Source organism: Hyaena hyaena, unplaced genomic scaffold (genome assembly GCF_003009895.1).
Source record: "Hyaena hyaena isolate Hyena2069 unplaced genomic scaffold, ASM300989v1 scaffold_328, whole genome shotgun sequence".
In the NCBI taxonomy this organism is placed as follows: Eukaryota; Metazoa; Chordata; class Mammalia; order Carnivora; family Hyaenidae; genus Hyaena; species Hyaena hyaena.
The window spans coordinates 1,610,101-1,626,436 of NW_024080958.1; the positions used below are offsets into that span (position 1 = coordinate 1,610,101).

Genomic DNA, 16,336 nt, shown 5'->3' on the forward strand with positions numbered 1-16,336 from the left:
TTTGACAAAGCGGGAAAGAGTATCCAATGGATAAACGACAGCCTCTTTAACAGATGGTGCTGGGAGAACTGGACAGCAACATGCAGAAGATTGAAACTAGGTCAATTTCTCACACCATGCACCAAAATAAACTCAAAATGGATAAGGGACCTGAACGTGAGACAGGAAACCATCAAAACCCTAGATTAGAAAGCAGGAAACAACCTCCTTGACCTCAATTGCAGCAATTTCTTACTTGACACATATCCAAAGGCAAGGGAATCAAGAGCAAAAATGAACCAATGGGACCTCATCAAGATTAAAAACTTCTGCACAGCAAAGGAAACAATCCATAAAACTAGTAGACAACCGACAGAATAGGAAAAGATAGTTGCAAATGACATATCAGATAAAGGGCTAGCATCCAAAATCTATAAGGAACTCACCAAACTCCACACCCAAAAGGTAAATAATCCAATGAGGAAATGGGCAGAAGATATGAACAGACACTTCTCCAAAGAGGACATCCAGATGGACAACAGACACATGAAACGATGCTCAGTGTCCTTCATTATTAGGGAAATACAAATCAAAACCACACTGAGATACCTCCTCACGCCAGTCAGAGTGGCTAAAATGAGCAAACCAGAGAACTCCAGAGGCTGGCGAGGATGTGGAGAAACGGGCACCCTCCTACACTGTTGGTGGGAGTGTAAACCTGTGCAGCCCCTCTGGAAAACAGTGTGGAGGTTCCTCAAAAAATTAACAATAGAACTCCCCTAGGACCCAGCAATAGCACTGCTAGGAATTTACCCAAGGGATACAGGAGTGCTGATGCATAGAGGCACATGGACCCCAATGTTCATAGCAGCACTCTCAACAATAGCCAAATCATGGAAAGAGCCTAAGTGTCCATCAACTGACAAGTGGATCAAGAAGATGTGGTTTATTTATACAATGGAATACTACATGGCAATGAGAAAGAATGAAATCTGGCCATGTGTAGCAACATGGATGGAACTTGAGGGTGTTATGCTAAGCGAAATATGTCAGGCAGAGAAGGACAGATACCATATGTTTGCACGTATAGGAGGATTAGGAGGAACTTAATGGATGACCATGGGGGAGAAGAAGGGGAAAAATAGTGGGGGAGAGGGAGGGAGGCAAACAGTGAGAGACTCTTGAATGCTGAGAATAAACTGAGGGCTGACGGGGGAGGGGGAGAGGGGAGAGGTGTGATGGGTATGGAGGAGGGCACTTGTGAGGTGTTATATGGAAACCAACTTGACAATAAACTATCAAAAAATAAATTGATTAATTAAAAAAATGGAGGGCACTTACTTGGATGAGCACTGGGCGTTATACGGAAATGATGAACCATTAATTTCTAACCTTGAAACCAATATTACACTATATGTTAACTAACTTGAATTTAAATAAATAAAAAAGGAAAAAATACTGATACAAAAAGAAAACATTAGAAAACAAAAACTTAAAACAAAAAGGAACACAGATCATCCACAATCCCAAATTTAGAGAGTAATGTGGTTACAATTTTGGATTACAGCCAAACCTTTCTGGATCCTCTTCCAATATATAAAAATATTTTTTTTTGTCCTGACATCCATTTCCTTAGGCTCTGTGATGCTGTGATGAAACATATATTTAGTTGTAGTCTAGTTTCTAACAGAAGCTCCTAAAACTTTGGGGATTTCCTAAGTGATAATGATATAGTTACCTTAATATTTAAAACAAGCCCTTTGAAACCACACCCAAGTTCATGTTAATAAGGTGACTTTTGGGAAGTGCCTAAGGATGGGGGCAGGTTATCAGGTAAACCAATCATGTGATTGGGGGATTGGAACTTTTAGTCCCTCCCCCTTGACCTAGGGAAGGAGAGTGGGGCTGGAGGTTGAATCGGTCACCAATGGCCTATGATTTCATCAATAGTGCCTATGTAATGAAACTTTTACAAAACCCCAAAGGATGCGTTCAGAGAGCTTTTGGCTTTGTGTACCATGTGCCATCATACAGTGCCCCAAACTCCATGAGGGCAGAAGTGCCTTTGTTCAGGATCTTGCCCTAGGAAACTCTTCTATCTGGCTGTGGCTGAGTTGTATTATTTTATAATAAGCTCGTAATCCAGCAAGAACAATGTTGCTCTGAGTTCTGTGAACCACTCTAGCAAATTAATTGGACCTAGGGAGGGGTTTGTTGGAACCTTGGCTCTATAGCTGGTTGGTCAGAATGGCCATATGATTGGCATCTGACTTGGGTTCGTGGGGGATGTAATCTGGTGGGATTGAACTCTTAACATGTGGAATCTATGGACTCCATGTGGTGTCAGAATAGAGTTGAACTATAGATCACCCAACTGGTGGCAGTAGTTGCCTGGTGGTGTGGAATCCACCCCCCCCCTTTTGGAATTTTTGGGTATAGAATTATCAGACTCCTAATAGCTTAGCTTGAATTCATTTATCAGAGAATTGAGCCAAGTCTGTTTATCAAGTTGTAGCTGAACTGTCAAGAATAAGCATTTCTTAAATTCCTTTCTCATTTGTAAAATAAAGATGATAGTGTCTACATTGACAGAGGTCTGTATTTCACTTATTCTATGTGAAGAGTGTTGCCTCCCTTGGCTGAGCTATTCAAATTAAGACCAGTAAGCTTCAGAGAACCCTGTTAACTGAAAACATGAGTGCCGGAATGTGGTTCTGCATGCAGCTAATTTCTGTTGAGCCCTCATGATCCAGAAATGAATTTTCACTCAGTAGAATATATACCTGCCCAATAAACTAATGGAGGAGCATTGCAGGTGTGAAAGTACTGGTTAGCTGAAGGGCAGGGGTGTCCCTGTCCTGTATTCATAAGGCCCAGACCAATTCTGTATATAAACTATGTGCTTCATGGATATTTGAGGACTGAAAGAGGAATTGATGGTGTTTTAAGGATCTGGAGGCCCAACACTTCCCCTGTCCATTCTGGGCTGCTTCCTTAAGTGACTATTTCTCCAACATGAGTGGAGGACTATCTGTAAGATCCCAGTACAGGTGAAATACACCCAGTCCTAGGATGCTTGACTGGACTCAAGACTGTGAAGGCCATCCATGTCACTAATACCGCTGCTCCACTCTTTCATTGGTCTTCATTTTTCATTTGTGCATGATTTTGTCTTTCAAATGAAGACTGTGGCATTTTCTCTAAGCTTGATTCTGCTTTCCCATCCCTGCAGCATATCTTTTTCCCCGCTTTTTTAATAGTTTATTGTCAAGTTGGTTTCCATATGACACCCAGTGCTCATCCCCACAAGTGCCCTCCTCCATGCCCATCACCCCCCTTCCCCTTCACAACCCTGATAAATAATGTCCTTTTTGGGTCCACTCAGCCCCTGGACCTTCCACCTGGATACCCTAAGTCTTTCTGTCTTCATACACCTATTTCTGGCCTCCGGGACCACTGTTTCTGTTATTTGATTCTTGTGGACTGAGCCTGTCCCATATGGCTACTTTTGACGGCCTTTCTTTAAAAAAGGAAGGAGGGCACTGGTTTGGATGAGCACTGGGTGTTGTATGTAAGTGATGAATTAAGGGAATCTATCCTCAAAACCAAGAGCACACTGTATACACTGTATATCCACTAACTTGATGATAAATTATGTTAAAAAGAATCAAGGAAGTCTTCTCTTGGGAAACTCTTATTAGCAAGGTGCACATCAGGGGAAATAAGCTTTCCAGATTGGTTTTCCAGTCTAAGGCCCAGATAGTATAAGGCAGAAGAGAAGTAAGGACGTGATGGAGGTGAGGGAAGAAATTCTTAGGTCTAATGGTCAGTTGGATAGGGCATCCCTGGAGAAGGAAGGATATTAAAGTGTGTCAGTTGCCTACTATGTGTCACATGACTGTGGGTGCATGTATAACCCTGTGAGTTAATACTATTATTGGATTTTATGGATTGGGGAGGGTGAGGATCTAAGAATTAACTTGCTCAAGATGACCCTCTTGCAGGGAGAGCGGCAGAATGGGCGCACAGGTCACTGAAACCCTCAGTCATTCCACTGTATCCTGTGGGATCTGGTTTCTCAAGCTCTAAGCCCTTTTGTGGCTCAACAGAAAGAGAGCGCAGGATTAGGCCTGAACACAGAATCTCCATAGCATATGGGGTGAAGAAAGAAATGCAAAAGAACATACTAGATTTGTTTGAACAAAATAATACTAATGATATCAAAACCCACAACCAGTAGTAATATAACACTATATTCACATGTTGCTGTAGACATCTCTACAGACAGGTACCTTATTGGTTTTTATCTTTACAATCCATTAGTAAGAGAAGTCAGTTTGATGTTCTTCATTTGACAGACTTAAGATAAATCTATTGTTTTTCATCTGAAGAATTAGAAAAAACTAAAAGTTTGTCAAAAACTACTGTTGGAGATGATGGGGAATGAAGAGGACTCATAAACTGTTGGTGACACTCGTGTCTACTTTGGAAGATGCATCTAGTACAATCGAAGAGAGGCACACATCCAACCCCGAAATTTCACTCTTAGAGATGCTACCATGTTGTGTACATGGGAAAACTTCTAAAATATTGTTCATAACATCATAGTGTTCATACGAAGAAAGCACTGGAGGGGCACCTGGGTGGCTCAGTCGGTTAAGCCTCTGACTTCGGCTCAGGTCATGGTCTCACGGTTCGTGGGTTTGAGCCCCACCTCGGGCTCTGTGCTGACAGCTAGCTCAAGGCCTGGAGCCTGCTTCAGATTCTGTGTGTGTCTCTCTCTCTTTCTGATCCTCCTCTGCTCACACTGTCTCTCTCTCTTTCTCTCTCAGAAATAAGTTAAATGTTAAAAAAATAAAAAACGTTATTAAAAAGAAAAAGAAGATGAAAGCACTGGACACCACCTAACTGATCATATTTAATGATGGATAAAAATTTTTATATTGACATAATGGAATACTATCTATCAATGAAAACGAGCTAATTACACCTACACGCATGAGCTCAATGACGGCAAGGTTCGAACCAGCAAAGTCACGGTGCAGGAACATTGTAGTGTGATGGCTTACCTGTTTGTTTTATAATTCTTGCAGAAGGCACTCTTACCTCTGTTTTGCACACTTTGGTTCCTTGTCGTGAGTGGTGAGCTAAAGGAAATGTTAGAATTGACACAATGTTAGTATTTCCCAGAGTGGGTAAAATTCCACTCAAAGGCAAGGTCGGTCATAATGGACTAAGTCACATTTACAAAGGACTTCATATTTCACTGGCTGTGCTACAAAATTTTCTGTTTTGTAAGGTAATCGGAGGCTGGCTCTTTCTCAAGACAGGCAAACAGATATGGAACAAATTGACCCATACAAGTTCTTCCCATTGTATTTCAATGAGCACATATCATGATTCTTTGCTTTTGGGAGCCATGAATTCAGACATTCCTTGTAACTACAGTCACTATAGAAAATGATAGGTTGGAGCTAATAGTCTACAGAAATTGTTTACCAGTTGAAGAAGAGCGAGCCTCAGCAAGCACGAGGAGAATAGAAATTATTTTGATCCTTCTTGAAATGTGAGCTAAGTGAGAAACTGTGGATTATTATAAGGAAATCCATAAGAGAAAAAGGATTATAAAAATATAATAAAAGACAAGTAAAACAACAATATGCAAGAGAAGGAAGGGGAGGTAACGGGGGATGGAGATCATGCCCCTGATGTGCAGACCTGGCAATGGCAATGAGAGCTGACATTCCCTGGGCACTTGCAACAGATCTGGGACAAGTCAGCATTCATGGGCTGCATTTTCAGAATCAAGCTATTATAGGAAACATGGACTCCTGAAAAGCGTTTGGGTTTCGAAGTTGGACTTGACTTTAGTGGTAAGGAACTCTGCCTCTCTGGGCCTCATTTACTACCTCTGGGGAGTGGGTCAGAACTATCTCCTAAATTCAGTGTGGCTTTAAACTGGGATCTGATGGATAAAGAGGGGTCTTCCAAGTAGGGAGAGGGTGGAAAAAGGAGGAAGTCATAGACAGAGGAATAGCACGTGCAAATGTCCTTCATTAAGTGACAACACGGAATGAGATGGTGGGAGGCTGGCACGGACTGAGGCTGGGGCCACCAGCCAGCCTGAGATCATGGGGAACTTAAAAGCACTCATTTTGGAGACCCTGAGTTTGTTTTACTGAAACCACCACTAATTTACAGTGACCTTGTTGAGTGAATCACTGGCCTGAGCCTTTGCTTTCTCGAATCTTCAATTGGGACAGCAGTAGTCACAATAACCAGATTAGGCAAGTGTTAAATCAGATAATGGCATTTTCAACCCCCCAACCAACTACAAAGTTTTGTTCAAAAGTAGCTGTAAGTTTGTGTGTGGTCATCAACTGGGAATAATTAGAAATGGTCAAATTTTTTTCCCAGACTATTTTACATCCATTCAGTTAATCCTGTCTAGTTAATACCCAAGCCTTCAAACCTCCCAAACTTCTCTAACAATCAAATCACTTATAAATTGAAGGAAGCACAATGCCATTAGCTTCCATAACAACTATGACTCGCAGGTTTCCCATGGGCCTCATCACTGGGCTTCATTATCAAAGACCAAAGAGTCCCATGTCTCAGGAAACCTTGCTGAATCATTATCCAGGATGACACATGGCCTGATCCCAGGCTGAAGCCCAACAAGGAATTCCTGGCTCCTTACCTGGTGACGGCAAGAGGAATCTCTTGAGTACATTGATTTTGTGACAGGTGAATTGATTCAGGCTTCATCTTGTAATGAGGAACTGCATAAAGGAGTCACATCATGTAGTCAGGTTGTAAAAGGAAAATTATTGGGGATTTACTGAAACTTCTATAATTTCATCTGAGTAATCTCTGATAAGTAGGAGTGGGCTGTTGGTGGTCAGCAGAAACCATAACTTAACATATTCTGTAACACCCCTGGCTCCTGGGCGTGGCTTCTCCCAGAGGCTATAAAAATTGCTTTGAAGAGTGAATATTCAATAATATCAAGATTACTGAATTTGGAATTCATCCTTGAGCTCCCCGAAATACAGAGTATTACATTGGAAGGCACTTGGTATTGGAAGGGCTTGAAGTAGAAGTGAACTGAAGCTGAATTCTACATTCAAATGAAAACTTACATGGGAACATAATTCACAAAGTTAAACCTAAGAACTGCTCTGAGCAATGTAGGGTATGGGGTTGCCCGGTGCTGGCCCGAGCCCTCCTGAATGCCTTCACCTCTTCTGTGAAAGGGCAGGAGAGCTCAAGGGTTCTAACAAGGACCAGTAGTTCCTACCTGGTAACCAGCAGACATATGTTTCTTTAATTTTCCCCCTTTGATCTTTGAGTTTTGAAAAGTTCTGCCAACCATAAGGAACTGGAGTTATTTAGTAATTACATATGCCGTGGGTGTTACCACTATTTATTTCCTTTTCATCATGAATAGATTTTAACCAGCCATCCAGAATCACCAAGGGCATGTAATAATACCAGGATGTGAAAGGCCATAAAACACTCTCCCAGTGGCTGTCCTGAGGAATAAAGTTAAGGAAGCACATCAACACCGACATGTCTTAATTCTGGTTGTTGCTCTGTGTTTAGTCCAAGGTTGGTCACAGACCGGACGCCTCTGATCGAAGGGCTGTGATAACTTGCAATGTTATGGGGGCCGATGACCTGGTCTGCTAGTCACCCATCCCTTACAACCATTTCCTGTTATCAGCAGCCCTACAGAGCATGTGGCCCTCATGAGCTGAACACGTGACATTGTTGCACTGATAATCATGGGAGTCCACAGCAACAACAGCTGAACATTTTAATGAGGGTGTTGAGCTTTAGTGTGAAAAGGGGAACGGTTCCTTTTAGATCTTAACATTATTTAGAATTGTCAACTGACCTCCACTCCTCCATCAAGGACCCTTGGGAATCTCCAAACCCAAGTTAGGCCTTACTCAAGACAAACTCCTTTGCTATAAAGAAGAGCAGACTTGAGACCCACAGAGGCAACACGACATGGCCCAAACCACACAGTGAGTTGGTGGCAGCCTCTGAAATTCTAACCCAGTGTTGCTTTGTGGAACTATGCCCACCCCCCCACCCCCTGCCCCATCTTCAGTCTTTGGGCCGTGGTTCAGTCCCTTCGGCTTTGATGTAACTCATCATTCAAAGTGAGTGGTGAATGATATTTCAAAGGTGAGCATGAACTTACTACTGCTTAGAATTTTGTCAGCTCCCGAGTGAGTGTTGGATTGCGATGCACAATGGCACCAACAATGTGCACACAAATATGTGTGCGTGTATTCAAATGAGGCCATGCGTGTATGTGCAAAGTTAGGGGGACCAAGAGCTTCTGTGAAACAGTAGGCAGGCCACATCTTTCTAAAGTGGCAGGGGCTGGAGCGCCTGGGTGGCTCAGTCGGTTAAGTGTCTGACTCTTGGTTTCTGCTCTGGTCATGATCTCACAGTTAGTGGGTTCGAGTCCTGTGTCAGGCTCTGCACTGGTAGTGAAAAGCCTGCTTGGGATTCTGTCTCCCTCTCTCTCTGCCCCTCCTCTGCTCACTCTCTCTCTCAAAAATAAATAAATATTGAAAAATAATAATAAAGTGGCAGGAGCTGACAGTGTGCCTCCTTCTTGCCAGTTGCCTGTGACAGGAGAAGGACCTTTAGCTCACCCCCTCCCCCAATTTAAATCACCCTATTTCAACAAGAGGGCTCTTGAGTAGACTATGAGATCCTGGGCACATCTGGATCATGTCATCACACACATATGCTGGTGCTCATACATCCCAGGCTTTTAAAAATGACTGATGCTATAAATCTGGAAATGGAACTTAACCTGATGACACCACGGTATGAAAACAAATGTAAACAGCTCACCTCTCTCTGTTCCAAGGACCTGTATTGAATTAAAAAAACAACAACAACAAAACAGTGTTGAGTGACTCTTGAAGATAGAGAATTTTACATTAAACTGTGTTTTGGGGGCCCCTGGATGGCTCAGTCGGTTAAGTGTCCAACTTCGGCTCAGCTCATGATCTCGTAGTCTGTGAGTTCGAGCCCTGCATTGGGCTCTGTGCTGAGAAGCTCAGAGCCTGGAGCCTGTTTCAGATTCTGTCTCCCTCTCTCTCTGCCCCTCCCCAGCTTGTGCTCTGTCTCTGTCTCAAAAATAATAAATAAACGATAAAAAATAAACAAAAAAACTATGTGTTTTGTAGTAATTGGTTAGTAGAATTTGGGCAACATTTTTGCTATAAGTATCGATTTTTTTAAGCTATATATAATTCTCCAAAAGATGAAGCAAAAATCAAAATGTTATGCTGTCTGTGTGCTACAAGAGGCAAATAAATATACGATCTGCTGATGACACCATAAATTGCTTTGACTCTAATGAAAGCAATTGAACCATAGCTTTCAAGGATCTTAGGAATGCGTCCATTCTCACCGACAAGACTTCGTTCTTAAGAGGACACCTGAAATCTGGAATAAGTTCCATGCGCAAAGATGTCCAGAGCACCGTTACTTATAGTGTCCAAACTCTGGAAACAATCTACACACCCACCAAAGTGAGGGCCATTAAGTGAATTTTGGTGCTATACTCACTTATTGGAGTATTATAAATGCATTGCAGGTATTTCTGTAGACTGTGAGATAGGATTATACTGTAAGTATGTCTCAATGTTACATGAAAAATTCAGACTAGACTCTGAGTTTATGATGTATGTCCATGCAGGTGTGTGGTGTGTGTGTATGTGTGTGAACTGATCTTGGAACCCAGGTCTCCTGACTCACATTAGCTTCACAGACAAGAAATCTTTAGCAACGAATAGCTTAGAGAAGCATTGAATGTCTTGTCTGAAGCTAGCCAGCAGACACACTCTTTTGCTTGGAAGACCTCAGCCGGCTTCTGGAAAGAAGACATACTTTCATCATGGACAGCAAATCAGGGCAAATCTATAGGCTAAGTAAAAAGGGTAATGAATCCATTCTAATGAGTGGTTTGAGAGTCTCCCACTGAGTCCTCCCCAGGACTTTGGACCTGGTAGCTCAAAGTGCTCAGAGCTATTGTTCTCAGGCTTGTCAAAGGAGCTGAGGGAGCAGAGTTGTAAACATGGCTAAGAATTCATCCATCTGGGACAGCAGGTGCTTTTTAAAATTGAGATCCAGTCAACGTTTTGCTTGAGGGCTCTGAAGTTAAAATCAAATGTAATTAGAAAAGTGGGGCAAAACCTCTAGTTTCTCCACTTTAACTTTTGTTGTTAGAAAAGAAACATATTCAAGTTAAAAAGTAATGCCTCCTTTATTATTTCCCTCCCTCTATCTGCCCTTCCTTTTTTACTTCTGTCCTTCTTCTTCCTCCTTTTTTTTTTTTTTTTTTAAACTACTTTAGCTTGGAGTTGTCTCTGCATTTCCTAAGGCAGAGACTCATACTGTGGGGATTAGACCTGGGCTTTCAGGGCCTGGCCCTGTCTTCTGCCAGCTGTGGGAACTTTGACAAGCCTTTCACATCTCTGAAGCTTCTTTTTCTCCTAGGGTTTTGTGAAAATTAAAGGAGACAATGAGCCTCTCTTTGAAAACTTCCAAGTGCTATGTGAATTTGACTTGGGGTGGGCAGCACATCATTTCTCCTGGAATGGGCTCCGGTACCCCAAGATACAATTTGAGTCATCTCTTTACACCGAAGCATGGCATTTGCCCTATGAAATGGATTTTGTTGGTGGAGAAATGGCCTTGACCCTTGGCCCAGACTATGGGGAAGTGTCTTGGTAATACATAAGGAGGAAGAATGTGTTTTTCCAGTAGGCCTTGTGTTCTTTAGATGATATCCACTTCTAGCAGAATGCCAACCAAAGTCTCAAAGAAAAACAAATTATCCTGCACAACCCCAGCTGGCTAAAGCTGACCTCTCCACTTCCTCCTTGCTTGTTAGTGATTGGAAGGCCTATTGTCCTTGGAGGCTGACCGATGAGTTATGGACACCAGGTCATCTTGGGTGACAGCCATCTGCTATTTGTGATGCATGAAGTGGACCCACAGGAAGAAAGGGGTGGAGTCCATAGAGTGCCCAGCAGCAGAGTGCCATACCAACTGGGAAAATCCAACAACTCCCAGAACAGGGGGAGCCGGATGAAGTCCTGATTGGAACCAGGCCTGGCTTTCTCATTCAGCAGTTATGTGCCATGATTATCTATGGATGAGAGGTGGTAAGTGTCTTCCTGAGTGACACGTGAGAAGTGTGACTTTTGATTCTAGCATTCTCATAAAGCCAAATAAGAAAAGACAGACAGAACAAAAGAAAGAAAACAAATTAACCTCTGTGGTCTAGATGTAAGAGCATAGGTCAAATGCTAAGACAAGGACCATGTCTCTCAGGAAGCCGGTGAGAATGAAGGAGACCACTGTGGTTATTGGACAGAGACTTTCCATTAGTCACAGTGGACCTATCCCTTGTTAGGGAACTTCCTTATTGGGGGTTAGGGAAGTGAGTGTGGAGGAGCTGGCAGAGCTCCGTCTTACCTACTTTCATGCCATTTATGGAGCCTCTACTGCTCACCTGGTCATTTACATACTTGGTCTGACCTACTTTAGCTTTTTGACAACTTTGCCAAGAAGGGTAACCATCTCTATTTTATGACCAAGAAAACAGAAAGAGGGGTGGGGTTGTGTGTGTGTGGGGGGACTTGCCCAAGTGCACAAAAGTGGTATGTGGCACAGCTGTATTCAAACTCAGCTCTACGTGTGTGTGTGTGGGTATATATATATATACATATATATATATGTATATATATATATGTATATATATATATATATATTTTTTTTTTTTTGTACCAAGCCACCTTGTCTTTCTTGTGAAGAACAAATGGTGAGGTATAGTACAATGTCCAACATCTTATTTCTGTAAACCTGGAGACTTGATGCCTTTGGTGGAAGTTTTATGTCTTCCATGGAAACTAGGATGCTTTTATCTTCATTGTACCAGTGAACACTGAGTCTATTCATGTGGCATAATAGGACCTTGGTCTCAGATCTGGATCTTAACTTGTTTTGCATTAGTTTTCTCCACCTTTAAGATAGGGATCATAATACATCTTGAGCATAGCTGTTATGAAAATTAAGTGTGATGACATCTCTGAATCAAATAGCATCTTGCCTATCACAGATGTTAATGCACAGAAATTCCCTTCTTTGTTTCTCAGGACTTACCTCATGTAAGTCCTTTAAGCTTATCTGTCTGAAAGGAAAAGAAATACGGTGTTACATAAAATACAGTTCATAATGATCAAGATAAAATCATTCTGAGCCCTTAAAAACCTTTGATTGCACTTTCATTGCCAAATTAATAGCCCATGGTCCAGTGTGATATTCATCACTGTTTTATAAAGCAACTGCCAGGTTATTTTTCTCATAATTTTGTAAGCAACAGAAGAAGTTACGAGGCAATATGAAAAGTGGTGACAGAAAGGACACCAATAAACTAGCTTCTCATTTTCGGAGAATTTAAATAGCATCCCCATTTCTCCTGACATTTGGTTTTCCATGTCAGATTTCATTAGCACAGTCAGACCCGCTAGTATTACCATGATTGCAAAGCTCCTAGTGTTTTGCTTTGAGGAAGTGTCAAGAGTCTTATGCATGAAGTTAGGGTACGGAGGGATCCCAGGAAGCCACATGTCAGAGAAAGGATGCTCATGGGAGAGGAGACAGAGACAGGAAAACCACGCAATGAATGATGGGACAAGAACCCAATACACAGTGTGCTAACATGGGCCATTCTTCCTTCAGAAGAATCGGCAAACCTTTCATGGAAACTGACAATTAAGTCAGTTCTCTCCTCTGAGCCTCATTTTTCTCATCTGTGAAATGGCCACAAGGGCATTCATCTTAGAGGAGTATTGTAAGGATTGCTAGTGACAAGGATGACAATGTGAGGTGCTCAGTGGGCACTGAGCTGCTGGGATGTGGTTAAAGCCAGATGGAGGGGGATGATGAAGGGCACGATGGTGACAAGCACATTCTGTCTGCCAGTTCTGCCAGCAAGAGACTGGCCTTGAAGCAATGCCAGGAGGTTGGGGCGGCAACACCAGCCCCAGATGGACACTGTTGATTTAGAGCAATAGGGTTGAACCCAGGAGCACATGGCACTCAGGTCTGCATCTTGCTCTCAGACAAGTGGACCGAAGGCCACATTTTGTAACCTGTTTCATCAGCCCATCGGGGGTGCTACATCTGCACCCTACCTCCCCCCTCTTTATTAAAAAAATATTTATTTGTTTTGAGAGAGAGAGAGAGAGCATGAGGAGGGGAGGGGCAGAGAGAGAGGGGGACAGAGAATCACAAGCAGGCTCCGTGCTGTTAGTGGAGCCCGACAGACATGAGCCATAATCTCATGAACTATGAAACCATGACCTGAGCTGAGATCAAGAGACTGGTGGTTAAAACCCCCTGAGCCTCCCAGGTGTCCCCTACGTACCTCTTTCAATGGGGCAAATGGGAAGCTAAAGACATATGATCAGAAGAAATAAAGTAGAACAGACACCGATAGTATTAATTATTTGAGTGAAATTGAAGCTAATTTCTGATTTTGATGTTTAAGAGACTGTCATTTTAGGAATACTGACCTACTGGCCATGTGGCTTTAAAATGTGCAGTTGATTTTAGACTTGTGATTTTAAGTTACAAGAGTCAGGCTGTGTTTGACTCCATTTATAAAGAGTTTGAACTGTTGAAGAGCGCTTGAATTTTTCTAGATTTAACATTTACCTTATTAGGTTTATAAAAGTTGTTAAAGAAAGTGTTGCTCATTACGGTTTAAAGTTAGATGGATATAAAGGTATTTCAAATGTTTAAGGAAATTTAACTGAATTTGTAAATAAGTCTTATAGTCTAAGGTTCCTTAATCTATTGAGTGTGTCAGAGTGACTGTCCTTCTGTTTCGATAAAATTGCTCAATTTATAAATAGAGCAGTATACTTTATACATGGAAATTTGAGGCTTCAGGAAAGCTGGGCTTTGGAATTGGTAACATTAAAAATGGATTTTTTTTATTTAAAAAGATTTAAAATGTTTTCTTTATTTATTTTTGAGAGACAGAATGTGAGCAGGGGAGGAGCAGAGAGAGAGGGAGACACAGAAACTGAGGCAGGCTCCAGGCTCTCAGCTGTCAGCACAGAGCCCGACGCAGGGCTCTAACTCAAGAACCGCGAGATCATGAGCTGAGCCGAAGTGGGACGCCTAACCGACTTAGCCACCCTGGTCTGCCCCCCTCCACCCACCCCCACCAATGAAATTTTAAGTGAACTCAGGTTTAATTGACTCAGGTAATTTCAGGAGTGTTTTTTGTGCACAAAAAGTCTTTGGTCATAGAAACGCCTATGTTGAGAAGACTCCACAAGTTATTTGCTCCCTCTACCTGTAAAATGAAGGCATCGGGCTTTGGTGATGGTGGGGGGGAGGTGTCTCTCAAATGGGATTTATGAAGACAGAGAGAGACCTACGCAGTCACAAAACAGAAGAGCAGGGTGGGGACTTGGTCCCCACGCTGCCTCCCTGAGAGGGAGATTCTTTCAGCTCGTGCAAGTTCTCCTGTGTTCTGTCTCAGAGACAACCAAACACGTGGTCACTGACTGCACGGCATGAATAAGCATCTCCACATCCTTTCCTGGGCATAATAGGTGCTCAGTATGTATTTGAGGATAATACATTTTACTTTAAAACTAGCCCTGGGGCACCTGGGTGGCTCAGTCAGCTAAGCAAGCATCTGACTTCAGCTCAGGTCATGCTCAGGTCATGTTCATGAGTTCGAGCTCTGCAATCGGCTCTCTGTTAGCGTGGATTCTGCTTCGAATCTTTTGTCTCCCTCTCTCTCTCTCTCTCCTCCAATTATGCTCTGTCTCTCAAAAATAAATAAAACATGGGGCACTTGGGTGGCTTAGTCGGTTAAGCGTCCGACTTTCGCTTAGGTCATGATCTCGCGGTTCGTGGGTTTGAGCCCCGCGTCGGGCTCTGTGCTGACTGCCAGCTCAGAGCCTGGGGCCTGTTTCAGTCTGTGACTCCCTCTCTCTCTGACCCTCCCCTGCTCACGCTGTCTCTCTCTCTCTCTCCTAGAAATAAAAAAAAAAAAAAAAACTTAAAAAAATAAATAAATAAACATGAAAAAAATGATAAAAATAGCCCTTCATGAGCTTCCCTTAGATTTTGCTTAGCTTTAATACTTGGATTTGAATCCTCACTTGTCCATCTATGAGCTCCATCACCCTCTGTAAGAGAAGCCCCTTCTCTGAAGCTTGGTTTTCCTGCCTGTAAAATGGGTAACCCCTAACAGAAATGGGGAGGGTTGATTAAGGGTCTCATGAAATAATACATGTGAAAGCTATTTGGATGCCAAAAACACCTTCCATCTGCAGGACACCTTTAACAGCCACTTTCTTTGAAATTAAACTTTCCTTCTGAGATAATGGTAGGTCTCATGCACGTGTAAGAAATACTACAGAGAGGTCCCGCTTGCACTTAACCCCATTTCCCCCAATGGCAACATCTTGCAAAACATAATAATAATTTACATTCACACTCTAAAATCAATAGTTTCCACCCAAAGTCCCTGCTCCCATGCAGGTTTGTGTATCTTCTTTGTAATCTGTGCTTCCTCTCTTACAGGATTATGTTTTCTCTATATCTCTACAGATTTTTTTCCTTTCCCTTCCTGAATCATCAGGATGTATATTTTTGTCCCTGAGATTGCTTGAACTGATGCGGCGCCAGCTTTGGCAGCTGAAAAGGGAAAACTGTAGTTAGGCAGACAGGTGTTCTGTTGGTTAAATAGCAGGTACCTTATTTAAATTACATTTTGGCTGAACCCTGCACTGTGGGGTGGGAGTTTGCTGAAGAGACAGGGAGATGTGGCTCATGACCTCTCTGCATTTCTGTGTCCTCATCAGTAAGCTGGGGGTTGGGACATTGCTTTCTGCACAGTGCGGCTGTGGGTCTAAATGAGGTAAAGCATCTGAAAGACTCCAGGGTGTAACAGGAGCTCAGCAAATGACTTCCTGTTCTGATGACTCAGGATGCTTTTACTTGGTACGTGTGTCATGGTATTAACATTACAGTGGATACATTGTTGGAAAGCTATTCCTTTCTAATCTCTTTCTAGTTATGTCAAAGAGAGAGTTTCAATGTGGCAGTTACTTTATTCAAATAGTGCCTTTGGATTTTAGCTCTCTTCCCTTTTAGGAGAGAGAGAATTCAGCAGGCTCAAAGCTTGGGGCTGAAACTGTGTTGCAGTTAATTAAGGTAATGATGTTTCCTTTTTAAATTAATTTACTTTAAAAAGTGAGTTGAGCAAAAAAAAAAAATTAAGTGC

At 42.4% G+C, this 16,336-nt stretch overlaps 1 protein-coding gene across 1 annotated transcript in view; it reads right to left on the reverse strand.

Annotated features, from left to right (window-relative positions):
- Window positions 1-16,336, reverse strand: part of CLNK (cytokine dependent hematopoietic cell linker) — a 172,825-nt gene that overhangs the window by 26,623 nt on the left and 129,866 nt on the right. The window contains 4 exon segments of the mRNA XM_039248980.1: window positions 5,086-5,126; window positions 6,680-6,761; window positions 8,860-8,878; window positions 12,184-12,211. Coding sequence (XP_039104911.1) covers window positions 5,086-5,126; window positions 6,680-6,761; window positions 8,860-8,878; window positions 12,184-12,211 — 170 coding nt within the window.